Consider the following 27,420-nt stretch of genomic DNA (forward strand, 5'->3'; position numbering starts at 1 on the left):
AAAACAGATATTCCACAGAAGGACAATTTTACATTGCATATACACATATTTTTCTATCTATAAATAATCTGGCCTCCATACATCACTCAAGTGCTTAAATTCTATTGACATCATGCATCCAAGATGGCTTATATTTCTATCCCGCTGGTTATTTTTGTAATAATAAAGGACGTTTTGATTTCTAATTGAGTGTCGATTCCAGCCTTTACTAAAGAGACGACTAATACTGGGGTGCCACACAGTGACTCTACAATGAACTCCAGCACAATACACGCTGATGAAGATCTGAAAGAAATGTTTTCCCTGAGTGATAAGATACGGGAACACACACAATCCTAAAGGACATGCAGACAAAAGCAGCACTCTAATAACACAGGAAAAATGACATTCGTAGAGGCACAGAGAGAGACGCTCTCTCAACCAATGACAGAAAGCAAGAAATTGCACACCTCCCTGGTGCTGCATCTAAAGAAAGGTTTGTGAGTAGCCTACTTCATCCAGCCAAAAGGAGGTTGAGGCAGCCTGACCCTGACTGACCTACTGTAAACAGTGATTTTTCAACAATTGTTGAGAAGGACATTTAAAGGTGCGTCTGACAGAGTCCCAAAACACACAGTAATCAGTAGTAAGGGGGTGTGTATTGCAACTAAACTTTTTCATCTCAAGTATCACCAGTGAAGTATGGAGTGCCACAAGGATCTGTCCTAGGTCCTCTGCTATTCAATATACATGTTGCCCCTTGGTAATATTATTAGAAAATACGGGATTAGTTTTCATTGTTATGCTGATGATACTCAACTGTATATCTCAACAAGACCAGATGAAACTTCTAAATTATCTAACAGGGTGTGTTAAAAATGTAAAAGATTGGATGACAAATAATTTTATCCAATTAAATTCAGATAACACAGAGATATTATTGGACCAAAAAACAGTACACAGAATCTCTTGGATTACAATTTGAAACTAGACGGATGTATTGTTACTTCCTCTACAGTCAAAAATCTGGGTGTTATATTAGACAGCAATTTGTCCTTTGAAAATCATATTTCCCATGTTACAAAAACAGCATTCTTCCATCTTAGAAACACTGCCAAGCTTCGAAACATGTTACCTCTGATGCAGAAAAGCTAGTTCATGCATTCATGACCTCTAGACTGGACTATTGTTATGCACTGCTAGATGGTTGTCCTGCATCTTCAATAAACAAGCTACAGGTAGTCCAAAATGCGGCGGCTAGAGTCCTTACCAGGTTAAGAAAATATGATCATATTACCGCAATTTTACGGTCTCTGCACTGGCTACCTATTAAGGTCCGTATCAGTTACAAAATATTATTACTTACCTATAAGGCCCTTAATGGTTTAGCTCCTGCATACCAAACTAGTCTTCTATCATGCTACAATCCATCACGCTCCCTAAGGTCGCAAAACTCTGGACTTTTGGTAGTAGGCTACCTAGGATAGCAAAGTCCACTAAAGGAGGTAGAGCCCCTTTTTCGCATTTGGCTCCAAAACTCTGGAATAGCCTTTCTGAAAAAGTCCGGGGTTCAGACACGCTCACTCTGTTTAAATCTAGATTAAAGACATCTCTTTAGCCAAGCATTCATTTAATTCATCTCATAATCTTGTACGGCAGTTATATCTGATCAAATTGGGTTGAACAAATCATTTTTGCTTGGTTGGAACAGCAGCTATGCTAATTGTCTCTGTTTGTTTCTCTGTTTCTGCCACGGAAAATTACACAAGCTTCAGTCTGGATCCAACCCTTAAAAGATCTGAGATGACCGAACACATGAGAAGAGATGATGCCAACCTCTCAGAGGAGCTCAGATGATGCTAACCCTGAAAAACACATAGAACTACCAAATTTTGCTACATATAATCATTGCTGTTAATAGTGTTCATCGTCTGTTTGATTATGGCATTAAATCAGATTTTTACCGTACATTTTGCCATATGTAAATCAACTTGGCATACTACTAAATATATTGCACAAACTTAATTTCCTGTAAAGCTGCTTTGCAACGATTTGCATCATGAAAAGCGATATACAAATAAACTTGAATTTAATTTAATTTAATTGCAATGATAGAGAAGAGAGCACTTAATTTGAGTGCACAGGACGGATATTAGTAGATCGATTGTAGATAGAGAGAGATGGCAGATTTAAAAAAGAGGAAAATATCAGAGAAACAAAACACTAAAAAGAAGGGTTATGATCAGGCAAGATGTAGGACCCATTGGAGCAGCTTTCCAGCGGTGGAGAGAACTCAAGGAGCGGGAAGGACTCGAATCGGAGGTTAGGCTGTTCCTTCTTGATAGGTGAGTAACGTTGATTTTGCTTCATTTCACACAACTTATCCGTGTTGGCTTTTGTTTGAATATACTTGTATGTCATTTTAATTTGTTTCCGCGATCGTCGTTGCCATGGTTGCGTACGTACGCGTGGGTCAGAGATTTCAAAATAGGGGCGAGGTCCTGTCGGGGTCAACATCGTTTGGCAAAAATAGCTTAGTGCACCTTTAAGAGGAAAAGCTATTTGAGCCTTTGCAGCTCAAGACGATGTCACAAAGGAAACACATTTCTCATATTCTGTTAAAGAATTTTGTCAGGTCCCAACCTGAGAATGAGCTTATATGATGGATATTCCTCGGAGGTTGTGAGAATAAAAAACACCAACTTTAAAATAGCATCTGTCTGACAGTAGTTGTATATCAGTAACAGTGGTGTAGTGGTATCACTGGAGCAGAGAGCGTTCAGATGAGAAATGGAGTGTGCATCTGTAACAGCTGTGTGTGGGGCAAACATTAGCATGTTCAGCACTAACTAGACTGAAGAATAATAGGCTACTCATACTTAATGTAGTGAACTTTAAAGTTTTTTTAATGAAATGTAGGGGAGAACTCTATAGTGCAAGAACCTTAGTTTGCTACCGCAGCTGCAGTTTTCAGCAAACAGGGCTGAGATGATTAAAACGATACCTACTTTTGCATTTCAGCTTACTGTTAGCCTCTGTCCAAATGGTACCCTTTATATGGACTTCTTGTAACCTTTACCTACACATGTCAGTCCATATGACCATAGAGCAGGATTCCTTTGAATCTTTCCCTGCAGAGTTTAGCTCCATCAGGGTTATGAGCCTCCATGGCCAGATTTGAGGAAACCTACCATAGAGTGTCCCATTTGAAGTGCTGTAGTCAAAGCCAGCACCTTCCAAATCTGGGCCAAGACCTGAGTAGGTTGAGTCTGAGTCAAGACCAAGACCAGAATATGATCGAGTCCAAGGCAGAGACCTAAAGAGGGTCTGAATGAATCACTATAAATATCCTTTCCATTGGGGTGAATAAAATCTGGTTTTGTGTCACTTAAACCCATGTTTACATGCACAACTTTTGTTTTAAACGGACTGAATTCATTCCGATTGATGAATCTGAATGTAGTGTTTACATGAACACTAAATAAAGTGATCGAATTGATGTGCTTCAAATCAGATTTGATTTTTTGACATGCGCACACTGCACAAATATATTTTCCTGCTGTTTGCACATAATACGCATTCTCCTACACTGTTTCTTTATTTGTTTTAAACAGCAGAATTAATATTTATCCATGTTTGTTTATTGTTGTTATCTTCTTCTTTAGACCATTCCAGCATCTATGGCTATATTCATGGCAAGGACCAGTTAATCCATACACAAGTCTATCTTATGCACAAGTTGGGGAGGGACGATTTAGAAACTTAAATTCAACTAACCTGCATGTCTTTGTGCTATGGGAGGAAACCAGAGTACCTGGAGTAAACCCCCGCTGACACAGGAAGAACATCCAAACTCCACACAGAAAGGCCTCTTGTCCCTGCCGGGGCTCAAACCAGAGGCCTTCTTGCTGTGAGACAACAGTGATAACCACCGAGTCACTGTGCCGCGCCATTTGGTTTTATGTAAACGTAGCCTGTGTGTTCCCGTCCAGAAGTACAGAGTGGATCATATGCGCAAGTTAGCACAGACCACAAAAAGTATTCAAGGTATTGTAGTACCTGAGACTGTATTTGGTCTGTAATGAGACCAAGACCATGAAAATTGACTCGAGATGGAATTGCAACCAAGTCTGGTCTTGAGTACTAAAACACATAATACTAAAATGTCCCTTTGAGCAAACCCCACTGGTGTGTACTTTACAATGATCTGCTGTCCAATAGTCTGTGCAGCAGAAATTGGCATTAAATGGGACTCTTGTGGTACTCCTGTTGGTGATGTCATGAATTAGTTTGCTCCAAAGTGCACAAGTGAACTTGCAAACACAATTTTGAATCTTTAAATAACAAATAGTCTGCTGCACAGACTATTGGACTGCAGAGCATACAGCAGGGTTCCTCAAATCCGGGCCTGGTGGGCCTACAGAGTATAGCTCCAACCCTAATTAAAGATGCCTCAGCAAGCTATCCCCAAGGTCTTCAAAGTTACTAGACACTTACATGTAGGCAAGTTTGATCAGAGTTTGAGTTAAAATCTGCAAGGAGCTTGCCCTTCAGGGCCGGATTTGAGAAACCCTGTCATACAGTCTTGTGGGTTTCATGAGCATAAACAAGCAAAGACTATGAGACTAGTCCACATCAAGTGAGCCATTTGGGATGTCATCAAAGTAAGAAGTGCAGTGAGGGATGAGCATGTCATTTGCTGCTTTCACTCAGTCTTTTGTCTATGAGTGTCTCCAGCGTTTTTAAAATTGTATAAGAAGTGTCCACTCTGTGGAATGACTGATAGGAGCACTTGTCTTCATCTCCAACTGTCGCAGCACGCTTTCCAGCCAACAAATAAAATGAAAGTCATCATTTCCCCGCCATATGCAAGAACCTCTGACAGTAAGTAAATTTACTCAATAGCCTTTTACTCTAGTTTTTTCCCTACTGATATGAGTAGACTTGATTAAAACACTCATCACCTTCTATCTCCCATGATCCTTTACTCATGTTTCCACTCATGTGCCAGAGCTGCTTTTACATCTCTCATCAGATGTCTTTATTAATGTAGCCCGCATCTTTGGGCTTACTGTAATAAAATTAAGTGTGAATGACCCCAAGTGGAAGGTTAATATGGATGTTGGGGTCTAAAATGCCAGAGTAATTTAAAGAGACGTGCCCCTGCTCTAGCCCCTACTTTTAATGTCCATTAGCCCATTTAGAGTGCTATCTTCCATTATGCTTCCCTAGAGCCGCAGTACTGCCCAGAGCTCTGTTGGTATTAGCAAGAGTCACTACTTGGCGTCACCGTTTCCTCTGCCTGCTCTGTAGCCCTGTAAATTTCATACGGACATATATTTGGCATTTCATCAAATGAAAATAAATGTTAGTCTATTACATGGCCTGTCATGAACTGCCACTAAAAGCAATTTACAAATGGGAAATTGATTAAATATGATAAGCGCATTGTTCTTTAAAGCCAATGCAGTGTCTCTAAGGCTACAGAGGGCCTAATGAAATTCTGGCGGCATATTGCTGTAACGTGATTTGGGAGCAGGGGAGATCCAATCATGAGTGGAGTGTGCTGGAAACATCCTTGCAGTAGAGATACACGGTGCTACACATGCACAGACAGGCATCATGGGAGAATCTGTTTCGCTTACACCAAGGCTAGTGACTGAGCTTATGAGGGTATTCCCTGAGAGGTAATACTGTACAATGTTAGGACACAGACCCTTTAGCTTCATTTTCAGAATCTTAATTTATCCTCAGAGGATCCACAAGAGTCAGCTTTCCCTTGTAATATTAATTACACTTTGGGTTTTTTAAAAATTAAGTCAGAGGCTGGGAGCTTTTTAATTTGGCAAGTCCACAGTCGTGATACTATCACTCTCCGACAAGCTCGAGGCTTCAAGGTTTATTACAGTCCAAGTTAATTACACCCACACTCTAATTAACATCATATTAAAGGCGAAGTTCGACCAAAATATATACAAATCGGAAGGGCAGGTTGTGATGACGGTATATATTGCGTGATGGAAAAATGTGTCCATTTATAGCATAGTAGATGGAGCATTTCCTTGTATCTGTTTGTGGCCGTTATGTTATTAAAAGCAAAATTGAGAAAGAAACATGAAGGAATATAAAAAATTGAGAGCAATATTTGACCCAAACAAGTCCAGATGAGGGTGAAGGTATTATTAAGGAGTGCTGGCTACAATCCAGTCGGGATTGGATGCAATTTTAGTTCAATGTTAGTTTTATTGTTTTGAGTCTTTTTATCGTATATAATTCAGGCAAGGGTGAAGCTGCATTTTTTTTTTTTTTTGTGGGCAATGTCTCATTTTTTTATTTGCAATCTCTTAATTAGTCAGACAACATGTTATGGCGACTCACAGTGAAGAGATATATAACGTCTTCTGGATCATTAGAAAATCACAGGTAGGTGAGTTTGATCAGGGTTGGAGCTAAACTCGGCAGTGCATTGGCCCTCCAGGGCAAGATTTCAGGAACCCTAGTGGGTCAGAAGACCTTGTTTTGCTGGTTCAAGTGTGATTAATTAGGGTCTTTTGCAGGAACGAGTGCCTCTTCTTCAATTTGATACCTGATTATTTTATAATGAGAGGTAATTGCGCTTGTAAAAATTTTAACACACAAGTCAACTGGGTAAATGTAATGTTTGTATAGATGTTTAAGAGGCCAAAGTTTGCTAAATATAGCGTGAATGAATAGTGAGGGAATGCCCCTAATGTTCTGTCAATTATTGTTTGTGTGTATGTGTGCCTTTCCTGTGGTTATGGATTGAGGTCTTGCACCTGCTCTTCATGTCATGTGTTTCATGGTCAAGTTATGGATCTTATGTCTTTGAACTGTTAAAATACCTTTTTATCTGCATACAGATCCAGAATATTGTTTACACTGCACCCTAAATGGATCAAGTGCACCAGCAGTGAGCATGATGGCTCGAGACAAAAAAAAAAAAAAAGACACACACAAACATAGTGCACACAAGTAAAGGAAATACCAGGAAAAGGCAAATAAATAAATAAATAAACAGTGGAAACACATATGCAAACAAACTCAAACACAAGCCATTATGGAAAAAAGCCAATTAAAGGTAAATATTAAAACCTTGTATTACAACTTGTACAAATCAGTCCTCTGACGCACAGACGATCTGGCCATGGCAAACTAGAAGTGTCCAGATCAATTCTTTGGTTTGACATACACAGAGCTGTAGTTTTCGTCCACCAGCAGGTGGATAGTGATGGTGTGCACTTTGGCCCCAGTGGTGCCATACAGCAGGCACACATATTGGCTGAAACACAGGCATGTCATGTTCCCATTGCAGTCTTTAAGGTAGTGCAAGGTGAACACACAGTCCTGACTGCGCTTAAGAGAATGACCAGATTTTTTTTTTTTTTTTCTGGGCTTACTTCCTCTATCTCTGTGAGCATGCACTCTTTCTTTTTTTTTTTTATTAACAACTTTTTATTAAATTTTCTTCTGGAAACAGTAGTAAAAAACAAAAAGCAACTGTGCAAATTTAGAACCCACCCCCTGGTAGACTTTTAAAAAAATTATAATAATAATAATTTTTACAAAGATTTTAGAAAAGATGACACAACATTAAAAGCTGAATGCCGTAAATGTACAGTTTTCACATTAGATCCATGTATAAGAGAAGTTGAGAGTTCCATTGAGATGATGTCCAACAAATACACCGTCCAGGTTCGTCTGTCCATTGTGTGAGGAGGATTCCAGCGGTTGACTAACAATTTTTTTACTGCTGTGAGAGCAGCTAACAGTAAACATCTTTGTTGGACGGACAAGGTGAAGTCCCAAAAGTCATTCATGAAAAAATGGTGCGGAGTCAAACATATCTCAGTACCCAACAAATATGATGAGTCCAAAAAGGTGAGAGAGAGGGGTACTCCCCCCCAAAAATGCAAAAACATGCCTAAAGATCCTTGCAAAAACTTTTCACTGTTGCGTAATCTTAGAGCTAAAAGGTGGCTTGGTCTACTCCCTTGAAAATAGTAATTCTGCCTGGATCTTTGAATCAGGAATTCTGCCCTGGATCTCAGTAATGAATTGAGTTCGGATCTAACCGCCATGATTTTACTGAGTGTATTGTCTGAGAAACAATGTTGATTATCTCTAGTCAGATTCTGGAGCTGTGATTCCAGTTCAACTATCTTTTTGTGTCGGTTTTTCTGAAGGAAAGAGGCATTTGAATTGAGTTACTCCTTATAAATTCTTTAACTGCATTCCAAAGTGTTCGCGGATCATCCACTGAACCTTGGTTAATTTCAATAAACTCAGCAAAATTATTTCTGAATTGACTGCAAAAGTTTTCGTCCTGTAACAATTTAGGGTTAAATCACCATCTAGTGGCACGAGATGGCTGAGGGATCAAAGATAATCTGCACAAATTTCCATCATGATCCGACAGAGATAAGAAACAGATATCGGCATCACGAACAGCTGAAGATAAAGAAGTAGAAATGAAAATATAGTCGATTCGCGAATAGGATTCATGAGTAATGGAAAAGAAAGTGAAAGAGCAGAAGGATTTAATAAATGCCAACAATCCACCAATGAGGATGAGGTTACACATTGCCGAAGTTTGTCTGAACAAAAAGCTTGAGAGTGTGATTCTTTTGGTCCAGATCTATCTAGGATATGCGACATTACATAATTTGTATCTGCACTCAATACAATTTAAGAATCCAAGAATTTCAAGAGATAGGTTTACAATACAGAGAATAATTAGGGTCAGGAGTACAAGGGGCATAAACTGAAAGAAATACAATATTCCTATTCTCCACTATTGTTTTTATATGTGTTATTCTACCGTCTGTATCACAACCTTTATCTAAAATAGTAATATTTAATAAGTCCTCCGCACCAATATTAGGACACCTTTGGTTTTAGTATTCAAAGATGAGTGAGATACCACTTCTTATTATTACACCTGCGTATATCCTCCTCTTTCAAATGGGATTCTCGAACTAACACTATATCAATCTTTCTTCTTCGCAAAAAATCCAGAAAACCTGTACATCTGTGAGGGTCATTTAGGCCATTAATATTACAATAAAATAAAACCAGTACAGCCATTAAACCACTAGGGCTGGGAATCTTCAGGCACTTCACGATCCGATCTGATTCTGATATTGGGAGACACGATCCGATTCCAAAACGATTCTTGATCTACATTTTTTCCCCAATTCATTCTTCTGCTGTGTCAATACATATTTACAACTTTACATTTTAACCAAAATTGCAGTTTCTATGCTTTTTGTTTATAGTTGGAATATCTGTGTGTCAGTACTGCCATCTTAAAAGTAGGAGTGTGAATCTTCACTGGTTTCACGATTCAATTCAATTACATCATTATCAACTCAATATCACAATGGGTCAGTTTTCAATATTACTCCACATTTTCATATAAATTTTATATCAAATTTATTTTGTGCAAAATTTACTTTATTTATTCTTATTATATAAGCAGGCTACTTAAAAAAATACTTATTTAAAATAAGTGTTCTTTAAGTATCTGAAAGTTTACAAACAATAGTTATGGGTTTTTCTTTTTCCTCAGATTTATTGCCATTTGATTATTACTGATGAGATCATAGACAGTGGCAGCTTTAAACAGGCTGCATTGACACTAATGCACAGATATATTTCGATATATCAGATGTTTTGTCCTGCTTTGAAAACATAACTGACTGTGTGTAGCTTACATAAATTTCGTATAAAAGTATTCGAAAATGCATTTAACCGCAGCCGCGATCGAGCTTCAGGACAAACAAACACAAAGCACACGTGAAAGTCTGTCAGTGCGCGAGTTTCGTGCATCTACTAGTACTGCATTCCAAACGGCATAAATGAAAGCATATCTAAAGAAAACACGGCTGGTGGAAGCACACACTGTCAAGTAATAGGCATGTGTCTCACAGCGCAAATTCTGTGCAATGAAGCCCGCCGCGTCTCTAGTGCGCACACGTGCCATATGCGGGGAAAAACCAAGCTCAGAATCGATTCCGAAATATTCAGAATCGTTGAGAGAATCGCGATGCATCAGAGAAGCGATTTTTTTCCTCCCACCCCTATAAACCACCCCCACCCTTCCCGTCACTATATATATAAAAAAAAACATAAACACATTCTCATGATCTACCCATGATCAGGTCAAGGTTTGTTCTTGAAGAACAAACCTTGATCTGCCAGCACCCCTTAATATGATCTGTGGCGTCAACAAAAACCTGCACATTACTGAAGCACCAACATTGGCCCCATAGTCACATATTGACTAGGTATAGTATCTCCATTTAAAAAAAAAAAAAAAAGGAGAGAGACAAAATACAACTAAAACATAAATAAAACAACATCATAATCAGTAAGTGATACTGTATGCACAATAAAAGCTTCTAGAAACTATGAATTAGGAAGTGAACATTAAAGTGAACAGTGAAAGAGACAGTCACCCAGCCATTTAGAGCATCTCTTCTCCGATTAGTCAGCAAATGTCCAGCTGAAGCTGAGAGTCGGTAGATGAATGGGATCTGAGAAAAACTCTTGCTTATTCCGAGTATAGCATTTTAGGTTGACCTTGATTGAGAACGACCTTCATCGTTGCAGGATAAAGAAGAGAATTCTGGATGCCAGCTTCTTCTTTTTGCGGTGATCGGAGAAAAATCTGGAAAGAAAGACATCATTGCTCCGTCGGATGTTTTCACCGGGGCGTGAAGTCTGGTGGCCAGCAAAATGAGCTCCCTGTCCGTGTACCGCAACAGATTAAAGATGAAAACCTGTGGTTTAGCGCGATCTGAGGAGAGCCTTGTGTACACGCGATGCGCTCGCTCCACTTCAATCTCTTTCCGCCAGAGATGGAAGTCGGTAGCGATCTTTTCAAAAAGCACATAGGGTCGTCCTTTTCAGAACCTTTAGGCAATCCGACCAGACAGGGCCGTAACCACCATAGACATTGAGGGGGACAAGTCCCCCCCAATAATTAGAAATTGCCAAATGTCCCCCCCAATATTTGAAATGATTGTACTGACCTGCTGTCCTCCATTACGCAGCGCTCTTTTTAAGATGACAAAAAAAGTAACATTTGCAATCTGCTCTGCCTCAGCGGGCTAACAGCGCTCGTCAATGTCAAAATAATTGAACTGGCCAATCAAATCAAAGTAGGCGGGGTTTAGTGTTCACAGATGCTGAGCGCGTCACGAAGATTGAAAACATTGAAAGAGCGAGGTAAGATGGAAGCTGCAAATCATTTAATGTTTAGTCAACTGTTTTACAATGGAAATGTTAAATGACCGACAGTTATATTCAGTGAAGCAAACTGCTCGACTTTTTTTCTCAAATATGCCCATTTTAAGAGAGAGAGAGGGGAAATGTGCGTGTGTTAATTATCTGCATCTGTTTGTCTGTCCCTACAAACGATGAAACTGTGAATTTAGTCCTACTTCAAAAACACGTCGCTGAGAAATATAATGTAGCGATTCAGTATGGAAACTATTTTATTACAATAAAAGTCGCGGGGTAGTGTTGACAAGTTTTTGTGTGCGAGTAATAATCAGAGGAAGTGTTTTTTTCTGTGGGCAACTGTTTAACAACTTGGGAATATAAAAAATAAAATAAAAATCGGAGTGTCTATTTAAGTGCAAATAGCCCGGTTGTTGGCAGAGACTATTTGCTCTAACTCCACCTACAAACGTATTACTGGGATAGTCAAATTTGCAAAAGACCATCAACAGTCGTCAGATTCAGTGGCGCAGATGGTAAAGCGTGTGTCACACTCCATTTGACACGATCGACCTGGGTTCGTATCTGCCTTTTGGCGAACTTTTTTCAAATTTCAAATCACATCAGAAAAGCATTTATTTTTTAATAAAAATGAAGGAAATAATCAAAAAGTTGTAAATAAAGTATCGGGTAGGGGTAGGGTAGGTGTAGGGAGGGCTTTTGTCCCAATCCATTTAATAATTTGAAATAAAATTAAAAAATTACACTCAATAAGTTATTGCATACTGTTTTATAATGTATTACAATGCTGAGGTGCAGATAATTGCCACTATTTGCAATAAGTAATTAGCAGAATATCCTGCTATTTTAACATAGAATAAATATAATCTAAAGCTATTTTGCACTGTGTAAATAGCATATCACTAAAAAAATAATGCTATTTTCACTTAATGTAAATTGCCTCTATCGCAACCCCCCCAATTATATATATATATATATATATATATATATATATACATATACATACATACATACAAAATTGATCCCCCCCAATGTTCAAGACATGGTTACGGCCTTGCGACCAGAGGCAGATTGCTGCGCCTATTGCGATCCTGTAAGTCCACAACCTGTTGCTCGAGCGTGGCTACTCGTCTATCGTGATCTACGACAACTTTCTTTTGTTCTCTCATCTCCCCTGTAAGAAGATACAGTTTAGGGCATAGCGACTGAACAACTGACATGTGAGAAGCGAACTCGTTCTGCATCGCCGTCAACTCAGTTCTTAGAATGTCCTCAAAGTGTGTAACAGTGTTCGCCATCTTGTCCATCATATCACTCGTGGTCGGTTTCTTGGATTTATTTTTAATGGGAGCAGCCGACGGAGACAACTCCTGCTGTTTCCGATTGTATGCCATCATGGAAAGTATTAAAATAAAACTTAAAATAAAACGAAAAAAAAAAAATAAAATCAGCAAAAAGGGGCCAAACGTATGGAGCTCTACTCAAGTGCGACTAGGTTCATGAGCACGTCACGTGACTCCTCAGCATGCACTCTTTCTGTTTGCAACCGTAAAACTTCTTGAGCAGGATGGTCTTGCATGGTTCTAGGTTTTCCTCCTCCCATGTCTCACCTGGGCTAGAGTACTCTTCTGACTTCTGGTTTGGTTTGTAGTTTGTAGCTGCCATAATGAGCCAGTAGGACACTAAGGCTGCATTCCAGTCCATTTTTATGCCCATCATTAAACTTCCTTCTGTCTCGTGTGTTCGGATGTAAATCATTGATTACACTGCATGAGTGCCCACTACTGGCCGGAATACTTGAAATGGGCTGAATTGGAACATCCTTGATCACTTAGAATCCACTATGGAGTTGGTTTAATGTTTACATTTTTCCCCTTACAAATTTGTTTGGTGCAGCATTATATATGTATATAGGTATGCTTGGGCTGTTATAAATGAAAAAAAAAATCATTTATATATTATAGAGTTGTTTGGGGTGGGGGTAAATTAAACGCAATCTGTGATGACGTCATGATCGTGTTGCATTGTGGTCTATAGAGCGGCCGGAAGTGTGCATGTGAAGCAGACTCGCTCCCTCGGTCCAAATCGAGGGGTCGAGGGTCTGTCCATATAAACTTCCCTCATCTATTTCACGAAGTGGAACACTTCTCAAAATGGCAGCGGGGATTCCCCCGAGGGGAACTCCTCAGGGAAGTTCGCAAGTGCGTGTCTTAAATTGGATTGGAATGCACCCCAAGATGAAAGCGAAGTCTGATTACCTTTTTTTTTTTCCTTAATGGGATCCTGTGCCCCAATATCGACCAATGGATAAAACCCAACCCTGAACTCCTGGGACCAGTTGTTCAAAAGTAATCTGATCAGATATAATGTATATATTTTCCATCTCATGTTTATTTTCCATCACCATGACCCTGTAAGAGCAATGTAGAACACTAGTAATCCAGATTTGGTAATCCAAAAAAGTGTGTATCTGGATCATTGTGATCCAATCCTATTTTGATTTGAAAAAACAGCAGAAAAGTAAGATGGATTACCTGATCCTGGAGAGCAAAACATTAGATTTCCAAATCCAGATCAAGCTTTTTGAACAACTGGTCCCTAGTGTAATTAAAATCTTCTATATTTTATATAAAAATCTACATATTTTTAAATGGAATATAGAAGACTATTTGTTGTTGTTGTTATTATTATTTTTAAATCCTACAAAAACTATAATATACACACTGTTTTCCCCCCTGTAGTTGTAAATACAGGTGCATCTCAATAAATTAGAATGTCGTGGAAAAGTTCATTTCAGTAATTCAACTCAAATTGTGAAACTCGTGTATTAAATAAATTCAATGCACACAGACTGAAGTAGTTTAAGTCTTTGGTTCTTTTAATTGTGGTGATTTTGGCTCACATTTAACAAAAACCCACCAATTCACTATCTCAACAAATTAGAATATGGTGACATGCCAATCAGCTAATCAACTCAAAACACCTGCAAAGGTTTCCTGAGCCTTCAAAATGGTCTCTCAGTTTGGTTCACTAGGCTACACAATCATGGGGAAGACTGCTGATCTGACAGTTGTCCAGAAGACAATCATTGACACCCTTCACAAGGAGGGTAAGCCACAAACATTCATTGCCAAAGAAGCTGGCTGTTCACAGAGTGCTTTATCCAAGCATGTTAACAGAAAGTTGAGTGGAAGGAAAAAGTGTGGAAGAAAAAGATGCACAACCAACCGAGAGAACCGCAGCCTTATGAGGATTGTCAAGCAAAATCGATTCAAGAATTTGGGTGAACTTCACAAGGAATGGACTGAGGCTGGGCTCAAGGCATCAAGAGCCACCACACACAGACGTGTCAAGGAATTTGGCTACATTTGTCGTATTCCTCTTGTTAAGCCACTTCTGAACCACAGACAACGTCAGAGGCGTCTTACCTGGGCTAAGGAGAAGAAGAACTGGACTGTTGCCCAGTGGTCCAAAGTCCTCTTTTCAGATGAGAGCAAGTTTTGTATTTCATTTGGAAACCAAGGTCCTAGAGTCTGGAGGAAGGGTGGAGAAGCTCATAGCCCAAGTTGCTTGAAGTCCAGTGTTAAGTATCCACAGTCTTTGATGATTTGGGGTGCAATGTCATCTGCTGGTGTTGGTCCATTGTGTTTTTTGAAAACCAAAGTCACTGTACCCATTTACCAAGAAATTTTGGAGCACTTCAGGCTTCCTTCTGCTGACCAACTTTTTAAAGATGCTGATTTCATTTCCCAGCAGGATTTGGCACCTGCCCACACTGCCAAAAGCACCAAAAGTTGGTTAAATGACCATGGTGTTGGTGTGCTTGACTGGCCAGCAAACTCACCAGACCTGAACCTGTCAAGTATTGTCAAGAGGAAAATGAGAAACAAGAGACCAAAAAATACAGATGAGCTGAAGGCCACTGTCAAAGAAACCTGGGCTTCCATACCACCTCAGCAGTGCCACAAACTGATCACCTCCATGCCACGCTGAATTGAGGCAGTAATTAAAGCAAAAGGAGCCCCTACCAAGTATTGAGTACATATACAGTAAATGAACATACTTTCCAGAAGGCCAACAATTCACTAAAAATGTTTTTTTATTGGTCTTATGAAGTATTCTAATTTGTTGGATTGATGGGTTTTTGTTAAATGTGAGCCAAAATCATCACAATTAAAAGAACCAAAGACTTAAACTACTTCAGTCTGTGTGCATTGAATTTATTTAATACACGAGTTTCACAATTTGAGTTGAATTACTGAATTAAAGAACTTTTCCACGACATTCTAATTTATTGAAATGCACCTATTTTTGGTCATTTTACCAAACAATACAGGTCAATTTCGGGTTTCACTTAAAGTGTTTTCAGTAGGGGTGTGCCGATCCGATATTCAGTATCGGTATCGCTGCGATACTGGCATTTTCTGCCAGATCGGGGTATCGGTCAGCCGAGACCGATCAAAATCCGATATTGTGCGTATACTATTGTGTTATTGTTAAGCCCCACAAAACACACAAACACATTATAAAACACCATAAAGTTTTCGTGCACTATATTTCAAGCGTTACATAGTTTAATGTGAGGTGCAGATGAATATTTAAGTCAAGTTCATGTAAACTCTTCTCTCCGCTGCGGCTGTCTGTCATCCTCCATTCAGCGTTCAAACTGAGTGTCGCATTCGGTTACGAGTCAAGACGATGAAACTCTCTGCAAGATTATTAAATGTTCCTAATATTGTACTTGATCTGTAAATAAAGATAAATGGTTTTGCATAAAAGGACTTTATCTTGCAGGACTTTATCTTCGTGCTGTTTTCAAAATCGTGTTGGTGTCTGTTAGATCACAACACTGGACAATAGATCATTTGTTCTTAACGAGCACAGTAACTGAAATTTAAAACTGTTAAAAGAAAAGGCTCAATAAACTATCGCACAGGTTTAATACACTACGCATTAATATCTCTTCACTTTGTGCTTTGAACCTTCCTATGCGGAGCGCTGTGCATAAGAGCTTTGTGCTGCTCTGCATTGGAGCCTTTCGTATCATAATACTTTTGCGCAACGAAACATTATTAATAGTCTTTCTTGTTCATCTTATCTATCGTATCCTTCTGCCTCAGTACTATACATTTAAAAGAAAAGTCTTTTAATGTTACAGTGTATATATATTTATATATAAATATATTGTTTTTCATGAATGTATTTTACAACAATACAAAGAGCAATGAATATAATTTTACATGATCATTTTAGATTTAGTCCTACACTTGTTCACTTTTATTTGTTCCCCACTAAATAATTTTTTTCCCCCACTAATTTTAGATTTTATATAATTGTGCACTCATGATTTTTCTAGAGTAACTTTTGCTGCTGAATTATCCACTAACCCAGTTTATAATAGTATTTTTTGTCATAGATTATAATTATATATGCATTCATTTGTTGTTTTTCTTTACAATAAAGTTGTCTATATTTAGCAGATTGTGTGTAACACAAAAAAGTCATGATCAGGTCAACACACATTGAGGTATACAAATTCAACACTGATTTAAAAAAAAATGCCCAGGTATCGGATCGATATCGGTATCGGCAGATACTCAGAATTTTTGGTATCGGATCGGGATCGGTTCTGAAAAGGTGGTATCGAGCCACCCCTAGTTTTAAGATTGTGTACACAAAACAAGTGACTTGTTGAACTAATCCAGAGATTTCCTGCCTGTGAGCTGTATAAGCTAGTTTATCAAGGTCGATGCTAGACAAGGAGCTTAAAGAGGAATAATGGGGCTGCAGGGGGAAGTCTGTGAAGTGGGAGACACAGCAGCGAAGTCAATAAAAGATTTGGCCTGTAAGACTGAAGGCTGTTATTTGTATGATAATGGAGAGCCGAGTACCATCATTGCTGAGCTGTGGGCCGCTGCAGTCCCAGTATACCGGTTTAGACGAACAGCAAACAGTGAAGCACGTTCAAAAAGCTGTGTGACTGAGCATGATGGATGGAGTGTGTGTTTATGTGCAAGGCAACACATTCCTCTGATGCCAGAGATGTTGATTTTATCATTTTAGACATGATTGGATGGTGTTTCTGCAAGGGCATTACTTAGGAGTAAATCAAAGATAAAGAGTGGCATTCATGTTCTTTCTCATTCTTAATGCTTAAAGCTTTATTTTAAGTCCAGTTCAAAGCAAAAGGCCAGACTGCTCCTTTCACTGTGAGAAGTGAAGCATCAACCCACACTAGATCTGAAATTCTACAGCTAGCCGTGTAATATTTCTGAGTCATAGGTTGTCAGAAACAGAAATGCTCTTGGTTTAATAGACTGGTGAGGCAGTTTAATTTGGGCCTCTCCTTATGTAGGGCTGGGCGATATATCGAACACGATATTCATGCGCATCTCGTCAGTAAAGCCGGTTCCGTGATTAGCGCTAAATCTCCATCACCTGTATTCAAATAGAGCGCCATTTAATACACAGAGCCGTAGTTCACTGACAAGCTACGCAATATCGCATTCATTATCACAGATGAATCGCCTTCGATAATGAACGCGATATTGCGTAGCTTGTCAGTGAACTACGGAACCGGCTTTACTGACGAGATGCGCATGAATATCGTGTTCGATATATCGCCCAGCCCTATCCTTATGTACTTAGCACTGTCTGATCAAGGCAAGGTGAATACAAAAAAATGACAGCTCACTACTGGATCATTTTCTTACTGCCTAAAGTGAGTAACTGCTGCTATATTTTTAGTAGTGTAATTCTTCTTTCAGTTTTCATAATATACAGTAGCTTTTTCTGTAACACGTAATAACATGACCAAATTCACTCAATGTAGCTGTTCGCACCAACACGAATGCTCAACCTGATCTCGCAGGAAAACACACACACAAAGTGGCAATTTTGTATGAATCCAGAAAATGTGAAGCCTCTCTTGATTTTGTTAGTTTGGTGTTAGCATGCCATGTTGCTAAGCTAACAACATGATACACTAATGAGCAACTATTTTTATCAATACTTTTCGCTATCGAATGCTTTCTACATATTGAATAAAGATCTACTCCATAAAATGACCCCTTGTTGATGAAAAATTAATTTTAAAGAGTTTACTGTGTATCATATTCTAATATTTCATAAAAAACAGTGGTCCCACACATGTCCACGTCTTTGCTAAACTTTGAATATCCACTAACCCCAAAAATGGCCCCCACTGGTGTGTCTAGTGTAACATTTGGTATCACTGTGAGTTTTTTTTTTTTCTCGATGACATTTATTCAAGTTTCTAATTTGAATGCTTTTCATATTATATCATTTTCCATGTTCAGAAGCCATCAAAGGCCATGTTAATTTCCTGTGGGTGTATTAACACTGTGACTAACCAATGACTATTCCCTCCTTACATATTTTCTTATATTTTTGAAGCAAAATGGATTTTGAATGGTGTTTTGCTTGATTAGTGCTAAAAAAAGATTGAAAAGCGATAATACAGTAAATTAGATATGTAGATACTAATTATGCTGGTTTTCCATAACAGCTGCACTTAAAAGTAATGATTACAAAAGGGTTTTCTCAGCAATGCCATAGAAGAAACATTTTAAGTTCCCCACAGAAACTTTCATTGAACAGTTCCCAAAATAACCACTATAAAGAATCTTTTGAGCTTGGAAATGTTCCATGGATGTTAAAGGTTCTTCATAGAACCATCGATGCCATTAAAACCTTAATTTTTAAGAGTGTGGAGGAGATAAGGCTGTCTGGAGGGCTCAGTTCCTGTGTTTGCTGCTCAGAACCAGAGCTCTGAAAAATCATGGAAAGCCACATGCTGCCATAAAGAGAACAAATGTGCTTTTAGTCAAGTATTATGTTAATTACTCCAGGAAATCCATATAAGTCATTAAAGCCACAGTCCTGTTTATCTTTTGAAATGAAATAATTGATTTAGTCTTTTTTTCAAACCAACATGCTTTCGATTTAACTGACATGCTTTAGAGGAAATTGCTGATTCAATTTCTGGTACAACCACAGCTCAGATGACACCTCTTGAGCCTCCGTTGTTGGGGCGGTAGGTACATTTTTGATAAGGTAAGGGGGTTGGCTATATGCATTATATGTGAAGAGGCACTCAAGTAATCTGAACAAACACACGCAGAGTTCAGGGAATGAGAACACAGCAGGGGAAACAGTTCAAAACAAAAGTTCAAAACACAAGTGTGTTTAGCAAGTATCAAGAGGATAGAAGTGGCTGGCAGAGTGTTGTTGCATATATATGCGTAGGCATACGTGTATTTACATGTGTGTGTGCACTAGACACTTGTGTGGGAGATTAATAGAAGTGAGAGGTGTGAGACATGTAGGACAAGCTTTGGCAGAGTTGGCCGCTGAATTAACCTGTCTGTCACTATTAATCGCCGCTCTGCTTTCTCCTGAACTTCATTCCCCAGAACTTAATGCCTTCTGCTCAAACCTAATCAAGTCCTTCTGACACAATGTTTGTCAGGTATTTCCCTCAAATAGCAATTTGCTTTTCCCTAAAGTCTCTGTACCTTCTGCCACTTTTAGAAGAGTAAATACAGCCTGACATTAGCGGCAATGCTCCACTTCCTGTCAGACAGCCAATGGGATGTTGTGTATTCACTGGCATTTGAGGTAATTATATGCTATAAGAAATCCAACCTCTTCTCACAAATGTAAAAAAAAAGTAACTTAGACAAAGATTTTTTTAGTAGGTAGAGTCTGAAAAGAATATGCTAAACATGTTTTTAACAAATAAGTTTTATTGGCCTTACTTAGATACTCAAGTATTTCTTCAAATGTTGTCTGAATGTTGTCCAAATGTCATCATTACTCACCCTCAAGTTGTTCCAAACCTGTATGAGTTCAATTCTTCTGCTGAACATAAAAGGAAATATTTTGAAGAATATTGGTAACCAAACAGCTGCTGGTTGCCATTGAATGCCATAGTATGGGGGAAATACTATGGAAGTCAATGGGGACCAGAAACAATTTGGTTTACCAAGATTCTACAAAATATCTTAATTAAAATGTTCTGTCACCATTTACTCACCCTCATGATCAAAGTCAATGGAGTTGTTTGGAACCTCAACACTCTTCAAAATATCTTCTCTAATGTCACACCGAAGAAATAAGGTCATACAATAACCGTCAGGATGGGTAAATAATTACAGATTTTACATTTTTGGGTGAATTATCACTTTAAATAAGCTTCTCTGCAACATTTTTTGCTCATCCTTCTAGATTTTTGTCATTTAGAAAGTATCAATCTGGTGAGCTAAAACGGCAGGCCAGTGCTGGAAATCTAATTTTCAAACAGCTCAGTTAATATTTGTTCTTGAACATTTGTTCTAAAATGAAGCTCAGTTGTACAAACCATTTGTTTGCATGGGCATTATTTGCGTCTTAAAAGAAGGATAACTGCACAAAATACCCTTTACACCCACCACAGGACACCATCTTATGGATCACAGGGAATCCCTAAGAATTGCAGAAGGCCACTGTGCATTGTCTATCTATCTAGCTATCCAGACAGTATTTGTTATTCATGTAAGGAGGTGATAGTGACTGCACGCAGCGGGGAACACAATGCCACGGGATCTCCAGGGACGAGGAATTACTGCCTCTGACACACACACACACACACACACACACACACTTTGTTTGTACAAATGAGGACAACCCCAAAAGCATATTTTGTCAGATTCTACTCACTTTTGGGTACAAATATGGTAGATAAGTAGGTAGACACACACACTTCATGTGCTGCTGCCAAACTCCAATGGCTCTCCACTGGGCTTCAACAACAACCACTGGGGCCAAACGTTAAACGTCTAATAAATAGTTTAACCAATGAACAAAAATTCATTATTTACTCACCCTGATGTCATTCCAAACCAGTATGCTGTTATTTTGGTCCATTAAAAAACCTAAAAGAATAATTCCAGAAAAATCTTCATGCAGCTCTTTTGATGTTTTCCATACAAACAGCAGTTCATAGAGCACATCCCCCAAATAAAAGGTGGCCCACTGGAATAAAGATCAACTTCTTTATTAAAGTGGGGCTTCACAATTGATCAATCTGAAATCAAAATTGCAATATGGCTTAGTGGGATTATCAAATTGCAAAAGGTGAAGGCTTCATTAAATTTAATATATAGCCTGATGCACATCACTGTGTTCTTCTACATGCACGATTCAGTTTTAACACCTCAGAGTAAAGTTTTAAAATTAAGTAAGTTTTAAAATTATTATTAGAAGTTATAATATTGAAATTATTCTGTGACAAAAGCGCATCCAAAGCCATTCCTTTTCCCCCCTAACTATTAATTCCCATCTCAACACAACAATCAAAATAATTAATGATGATACACAAACATGCAATGTACACAAATATACAAGTATTCATGTAACAATACAAGTAAAATGTAAATCAGGGAAGAAAGAGAGGGGAAAAAATTTAATAAAAATTATTAATAATAATATATAAATAAATTGGGAGGCGGAGGATTACTTAAGTGCCTTCAAAGATGGAGGAATAGGGTAAACATACCTATTAAGCTCACCAAAATCTACATTGAGATATTTTTAGTGCAAAAGATATTGGTTCAGTACAAAAAGTTATGTTAAAATAAAATATTTAATCTTTCACACAAAAATATTTAATTTTATTTTAAATTACAAAAGCATTTTTGTACCCTTTAAGCACACCCCTGTTCCCATTAAGCTCACATCATGTTTTATTAAACATTCTTGTTTATTTTAAGGAACATTTTTAAAGAATAATTGTAAAAATAAATATTTTTTAAAGGTACAAGTCAATCACAAAAAAAGAAAAAGAAAAAAAAAACAACAGAACACTAAAATCAAGCAACAAGGCATTCAATTTGATCAGTTATATTTTCAAAATGAAGTGTCATTTAAGCACATTGCAACATCTATAGTCCACGTTCAGCTAAGTAGCACATTCAAAAATCAAATAAACCAAACCAATAAAACACACCAATAAAACATTTAATTAATGGGGATGAACACAGAAACTAGCCTCATTATGAAACCACTTTTTAAATGGATGTCAATTTTTGCTAAATAAATAGTCTAGGTCATGTATTAAGTTCATACATATTTTAATATGAACAACCATTATTAACAAAATCTATGAAATTATACTTTTTCTTATTGATGTCACACTGAAGCTGTGTGATTTTCATAGTAGTGCACCCTTTAAGCTCATCTTAAAATAATATTAAATCTTTAAAAATTACAGCACTGTAAAATGCCAGACCGGCAATAAACTGTCAATTTATAATATATTATGGACGTAAAATATATAATATAATATATTATGGACGCATCTGCGCTGTGTTGCTAAAACTATTTTTTGGATCTAATGTAATTATTTCCCACATCCAAGTTCTAGGTTATAATATGCAAAAGTCTGAACATTAATCTCTTAATTTTACAATAAGTAGTGAAACTTACCCAAAATAAAGGCTTAAACATCTAAAAAACGCATATTTAAGGGGCTCCTCTTTTGGTGAAAGTTTTTAGACAGCTTTCAAAATGGCCGCCACATGGAGACTCATATCTCAGCGTGCAATGATCTGATTGACTTGAAATTATAGGAGGTATATAGTAACAAACATATCAATAGGTTAAGACATGAAGTAGGAAAATAAATTATTTTTCTTTTTATAATCTGATCTCAAAAATGGAAGTGTGCTTAATGGGTACGTGAGCTTAATAGGTACGTTTACCCGTTTATCAAAATGTATAGTTGATCCCCTGAGAAAATATTTAATTTTTATCTTTTTAGAAATATCATTAGGTCACTAAGCCATTAATTTAGGGGATTTATGTGACATAATTAAGCAGGTTTAACATATATTTGGGAAAATGTGCCGGGTTCACATCTTCACACTTTTGGACAAATATTAACAGCATCAGATTTACAATGAAAAGCATTTATAAACCAAATCAATAAAACACAGACACTCACTTCAGTAATCCAAAATAAAGTCTAGAGGGTTTAGGCATAAATATTAGTATTCTAACTTTACTATTGTAGTGTAAAATAAATATGAAAAACATGGTTGTTGTTTTGTTTAAATTAATATAATTGGACTTCTAGAAACAACAGTGTAAATGTGATGAGGACTGAGATACTAACAGAGATACGAGTCCACTCTATAGTCCAGAAAAAAAGTCAATGTAAACTATGCTCAGTTTGATCACTAAAAGAAGTTGGTTCTTGTAAAGAGAGCAGCAGGAACACCTTTAAAAGTAACTAACAAATCAAATATGTTATAGTTCTAGCATGCCTCATTACCAAAGCACACTGACATGAGGTTTGACATGTCTAACAACCCCATATTTGTTTGAGAGCCGAAGCTAAAGGGTTTTAGGAAACAATTATGTTTTGGTCTATTTGTCAAATAAAACTAACATATAGATTCAGAAGACTTGAAATATAGTACACAAGTCATATGGACTACTCTTTTGATGCTTTTTGAATCATCATAGTTATCGCTATAAACAGTAATCAGATGGAAAAAAGCAGCATGATGATTCTTCAAAAAGTCTCCTTTTATGTTGCATGAAAAAATAAGAGCATATGAGTTTGAAGAGACAGTAATTAATGACAGAATTTGGATTCCTTTAATTCCCACATTCTGTTTAAATTGGCATAAAGTGATTTGCCTACTTGGACCTTTTTGAGGTCTTCCTGTTTAATTCAGAGCCGAAGGAGCCAGACGTCCTTATGTGAAGTCCTTAGGGAGCCAGGTTGAGCAGGTTAATGTTTCACACACACACACACACACACATACAGAATTGGTTTGTAAGCTTTATTCAGTGGCAGTGTTCAGTGGGTTGTCTGTACAGGAAACAAGCTTCTCTATCTTTATCAGCTGTACTACAAAACGCATCCACCGGGAGAGCGAAAAACGATGGCGTTTGCCACCCCCACACGTTCTCTCATAGGCAAATAACATAATCAATCCCCAGTAGGTGAGAGTGATTAGATATGATTTCGGTAATGAGATCCCTTTGAAACTGTCAAATGGAGGCTGTTTCATACGAGGAATTATCACCTGAAGTATTCGCACCATTTACGAAGACATGTCCCCTTACTTTTAACCCCCTTACGAATGAGCGCTCACCAATTAGTGCATTTTAAACGCCCACTCGGGAAGACCAGAAGCGAGGGAGAAAACTCATTCTTATCTTTCTAAAGGACTAAAGTGTTTTGGTCCTCAGACCTCACCTAGCAACGCAGTGTCAAGCATAAAATGCAAATTTTATTTTCCACTGTCTGGCTAAATGGCATATATAGCTCACGTGTACATATAGGTGCTGCGGCATTCACAATATACTTTGGTTTCGCAGTCAACATGATTAAAGAAAGCACTGAATTACAAATATTCAGTCCAGTAGGTTTCTAGAGGAAATGCACATGGCATGAAAAACAGGCAGGCAGTAGTACCATCTGAGGTGTAAAAACATCAACACATGAGATATTAGATAAAACACAAGCATGCACAAACCCAAACACTTGTCACTTCATCTTTTGTTGTCTGTAAAATGGCTGTTGGAGTCAAAGAGATCGAAATGTGACCAGACTGCATGAAACAACTATGCAAAACAGAGCCTGTCTTAAAACTTGGCGTGCTGCCTAGATAGACAGCATTTGTGGGCATCACAAAGAGTTTTAAAACACAGCCAAAATGTACAATACCAAACAAATAAAATATACTAATATTAATACAATGCTAATGCTCACTCTCATACTAACAATAATACTATAGTACTATGGTAACAGTTTACTAATCAGACACAGACACCAACACTAATAAATGCTCATATAAATGTTTGTGAACACTTGTGGCCTTTTATGTATAATGCATTACAATATGCAATGCATTATCTGTTTTCATAAATAAGTTGAAATGCATTATATTTCTACATTTCTAATACCCACTCTTACTCAACTCTGGCTTTTATTAATATTAATACTGTCTGTAAAAAGGCTGTTGAATCAAAGAGTTGAAAGTGTGACCAGACTGCATATAACAACTCCTCAAGACAGGATAAATAGAGACTGTTTGAAAACCTAGTGTGCTGCCTAGCTAGACAGCATTTGTGGGCATCACAATGCGTAATAAGTGTTAAGACAGAATTATACTAATGCTCATGTTGATCCTAATACTAGTACTATTGTAACAGTCTACTAATAATCCTAATAACACTAGTAGCTACTGATGCTCATCATAATACTAACGAGATTACTAAAACAAATACAAAAACTAACAGCATTCCAATGATCTTATTAACATCAATGTGTACTAAGTGATATAACCAATACCTTTAGGTTACTAATGTATATTATACTATACTATACTGCCGTTACATACACACTAATACTATTGCTTTTGCTAATAGAATTTGGGGTACTAAGTGTATTCTCACACTAATACTAATAATAGTAAGCCTTTGCTGCTGGCAAAAGGGCTGTTAAAGTCAAAGAGATCAAAGTGTGGCCAGACTGCATAAAACAACTATGCAAGGCAGAATAAATAGGGGCTGTTTAGAAGCCTAGTGTGCTGCCTAGCTAGACAGCATTTAATAAGTTTTAAAACACAGCCAGGATGTACATACTCATACTAATGCTCACTCTGATACTAACCCTATTAATAGCTACTAATGATCATTATAATACTAGTTATATATTACTAAAACTATTATCAGTACTAACAGCATTCAAATTGTCTTACGAATTGATATAGCCGATACCAGTAGGTTACTAATGCTCCTATAGCCACTAATATACCATGGCTATTAATGCAAATTGTAATACTTAATGTCTGGTCATGCTACGTACTATTATTCTATTACTATGGCTACTACTAATACACTAATGCTATTGCTGATACTAATGTGATTCCCTGTGCAGTGCTCATATGCAGATTTTTAAGCGTGTCGTTGTTAAAGCACGCATGTAAACATAAGCTGAGGAGTTGAAGTTGCTCTACCTGTCGTCGGTCTGCCAGTCCCCGAGCAACAGGTCTCGGAACCGGTACCGCGGCGGCAGCGGCAGAACCTCCTTCTCCAGCTCCACCATAGTCACTCAGCAAAGCGCACAAACCAACGCGGCGTGGAAGTGCAAACGCCTTCGCCCTCGTTTATCCCTCCGACGTGATTGTTTCAGGTCGCTCGCGTACAGAAAGTGTTGTCATCACTCAGGAACGGGAGACACGGGTCTAGATCCACTATCACAGCAGCGACAGACAGAGCAACTGGTGCCTCCCTGAGCTCAGCAGCTGTCTGCTCTCCGCGCACTGACACGAGACACAGCGCCTGCCTGGACATCCCGCTCCATGCTGACACAAGCGGTTTCACATCAGCTGTAACAGTTGCCAGTTATTGCTGCAGTGCATTATTTCACCATTGTCCTGTATTGATTGAGGCATGTGCTATTTTGAGGGGTGGGAGAGTTCATTTTTTATAACCCAGCTAGTACTTGCAACCCGCTTGCAGTCATTTCGTCTGCTGCATTGTTGGAAAATGCATGAGATAAGTCGACAACTCCGCTTTTTGCCTGATATGTCAATCAAAAAGCACTAATGCAGGTGATGAGAAACCTCGTTTTTATCACTGCCATAAATTATCCATTTCACAAGACATTGGCTTTACCAAATATAGCTAGTGCAGTGAATTACGCACTCAAACTGGAGAATGGGATAGGTTTACAAATAAGCAGCGTGAAATGTGCAGAAAGTAAAGGGTGACACCTGTTGCGGTGTTTGACATGCTTTATCCGCCTACATACGCAGTTAGCATAATAATGCAATTATAATCAAAGAAGTGAAAATTTCATGCCGGAGTCAAATTAATTGCGTTGTCACATTCGATTTAAACCCTGGAACAGAATCCAGCCTTCAGTGCAGCTGTGATGCTGTCAATAATACGGGGATCTTGAGCGCTCTGCCCCCTAGCGGCTGCCTGCGGGAGAAGCTCAATAAATCAATCGTGTTTAGCTCCTGAAAGGTTTAATATACCCTAAATCTCAGCCTTTAAAGGTTTTGATGGGCTTTTTACAGGCACATCTGCTCGGTTGTGGCGTTAGAGAGATTCTCATCAAGGCTTTGATGCTGCAGAACGCTACTAAACAAC

At 38.1% G+C, this 27,420-nt stretch overlaps 1 protein-coding gene across 2 annotated transcripts in view; it reads right to left on the reverse strand.

Moving 5' to 3' along the window:
* LOC131537996 (potassium channel subfamily T member 2) overlaps positions 1-27,209 on the reverse strand; it is a 109,304-nt gene extending 82,095 nt beyond the window's left edge. For both annotated transcript variants that reach the window (XM_058771778.1, XM_058771777.1), the window contains exon 1: positions 26,280-27,209. In XM_058771778.1, coding sequence (XP_058627761.1) covers positions 26,280-26,368 — 89 coding nt within the window. In that variant the 5' untranslated portion in view covers positions 26,369-27,209. The remainder of the gene's footprint in view (positions 1-26,279) is intronic.
* Between the last annotated feature and the right edge of the window lie 211 nt (positions 27,210-27,420).

This window comes from Onychostoma macrolepis, chromosome 03, assembly GCF_012432095.1.
Source record: "Onychostoma macrolepis isolate SWU-2019 chromosome 03, ASM1243209v1, whole genome shotgun sequence".
NCBI classification, from domain to species: domain Eukaryota; kingdom Metazoa; phylum Chordata; class Actinopteri; order Cypriniformes; family Cyprinidae; genus Onychostoma; species Onychostoma macrolepis.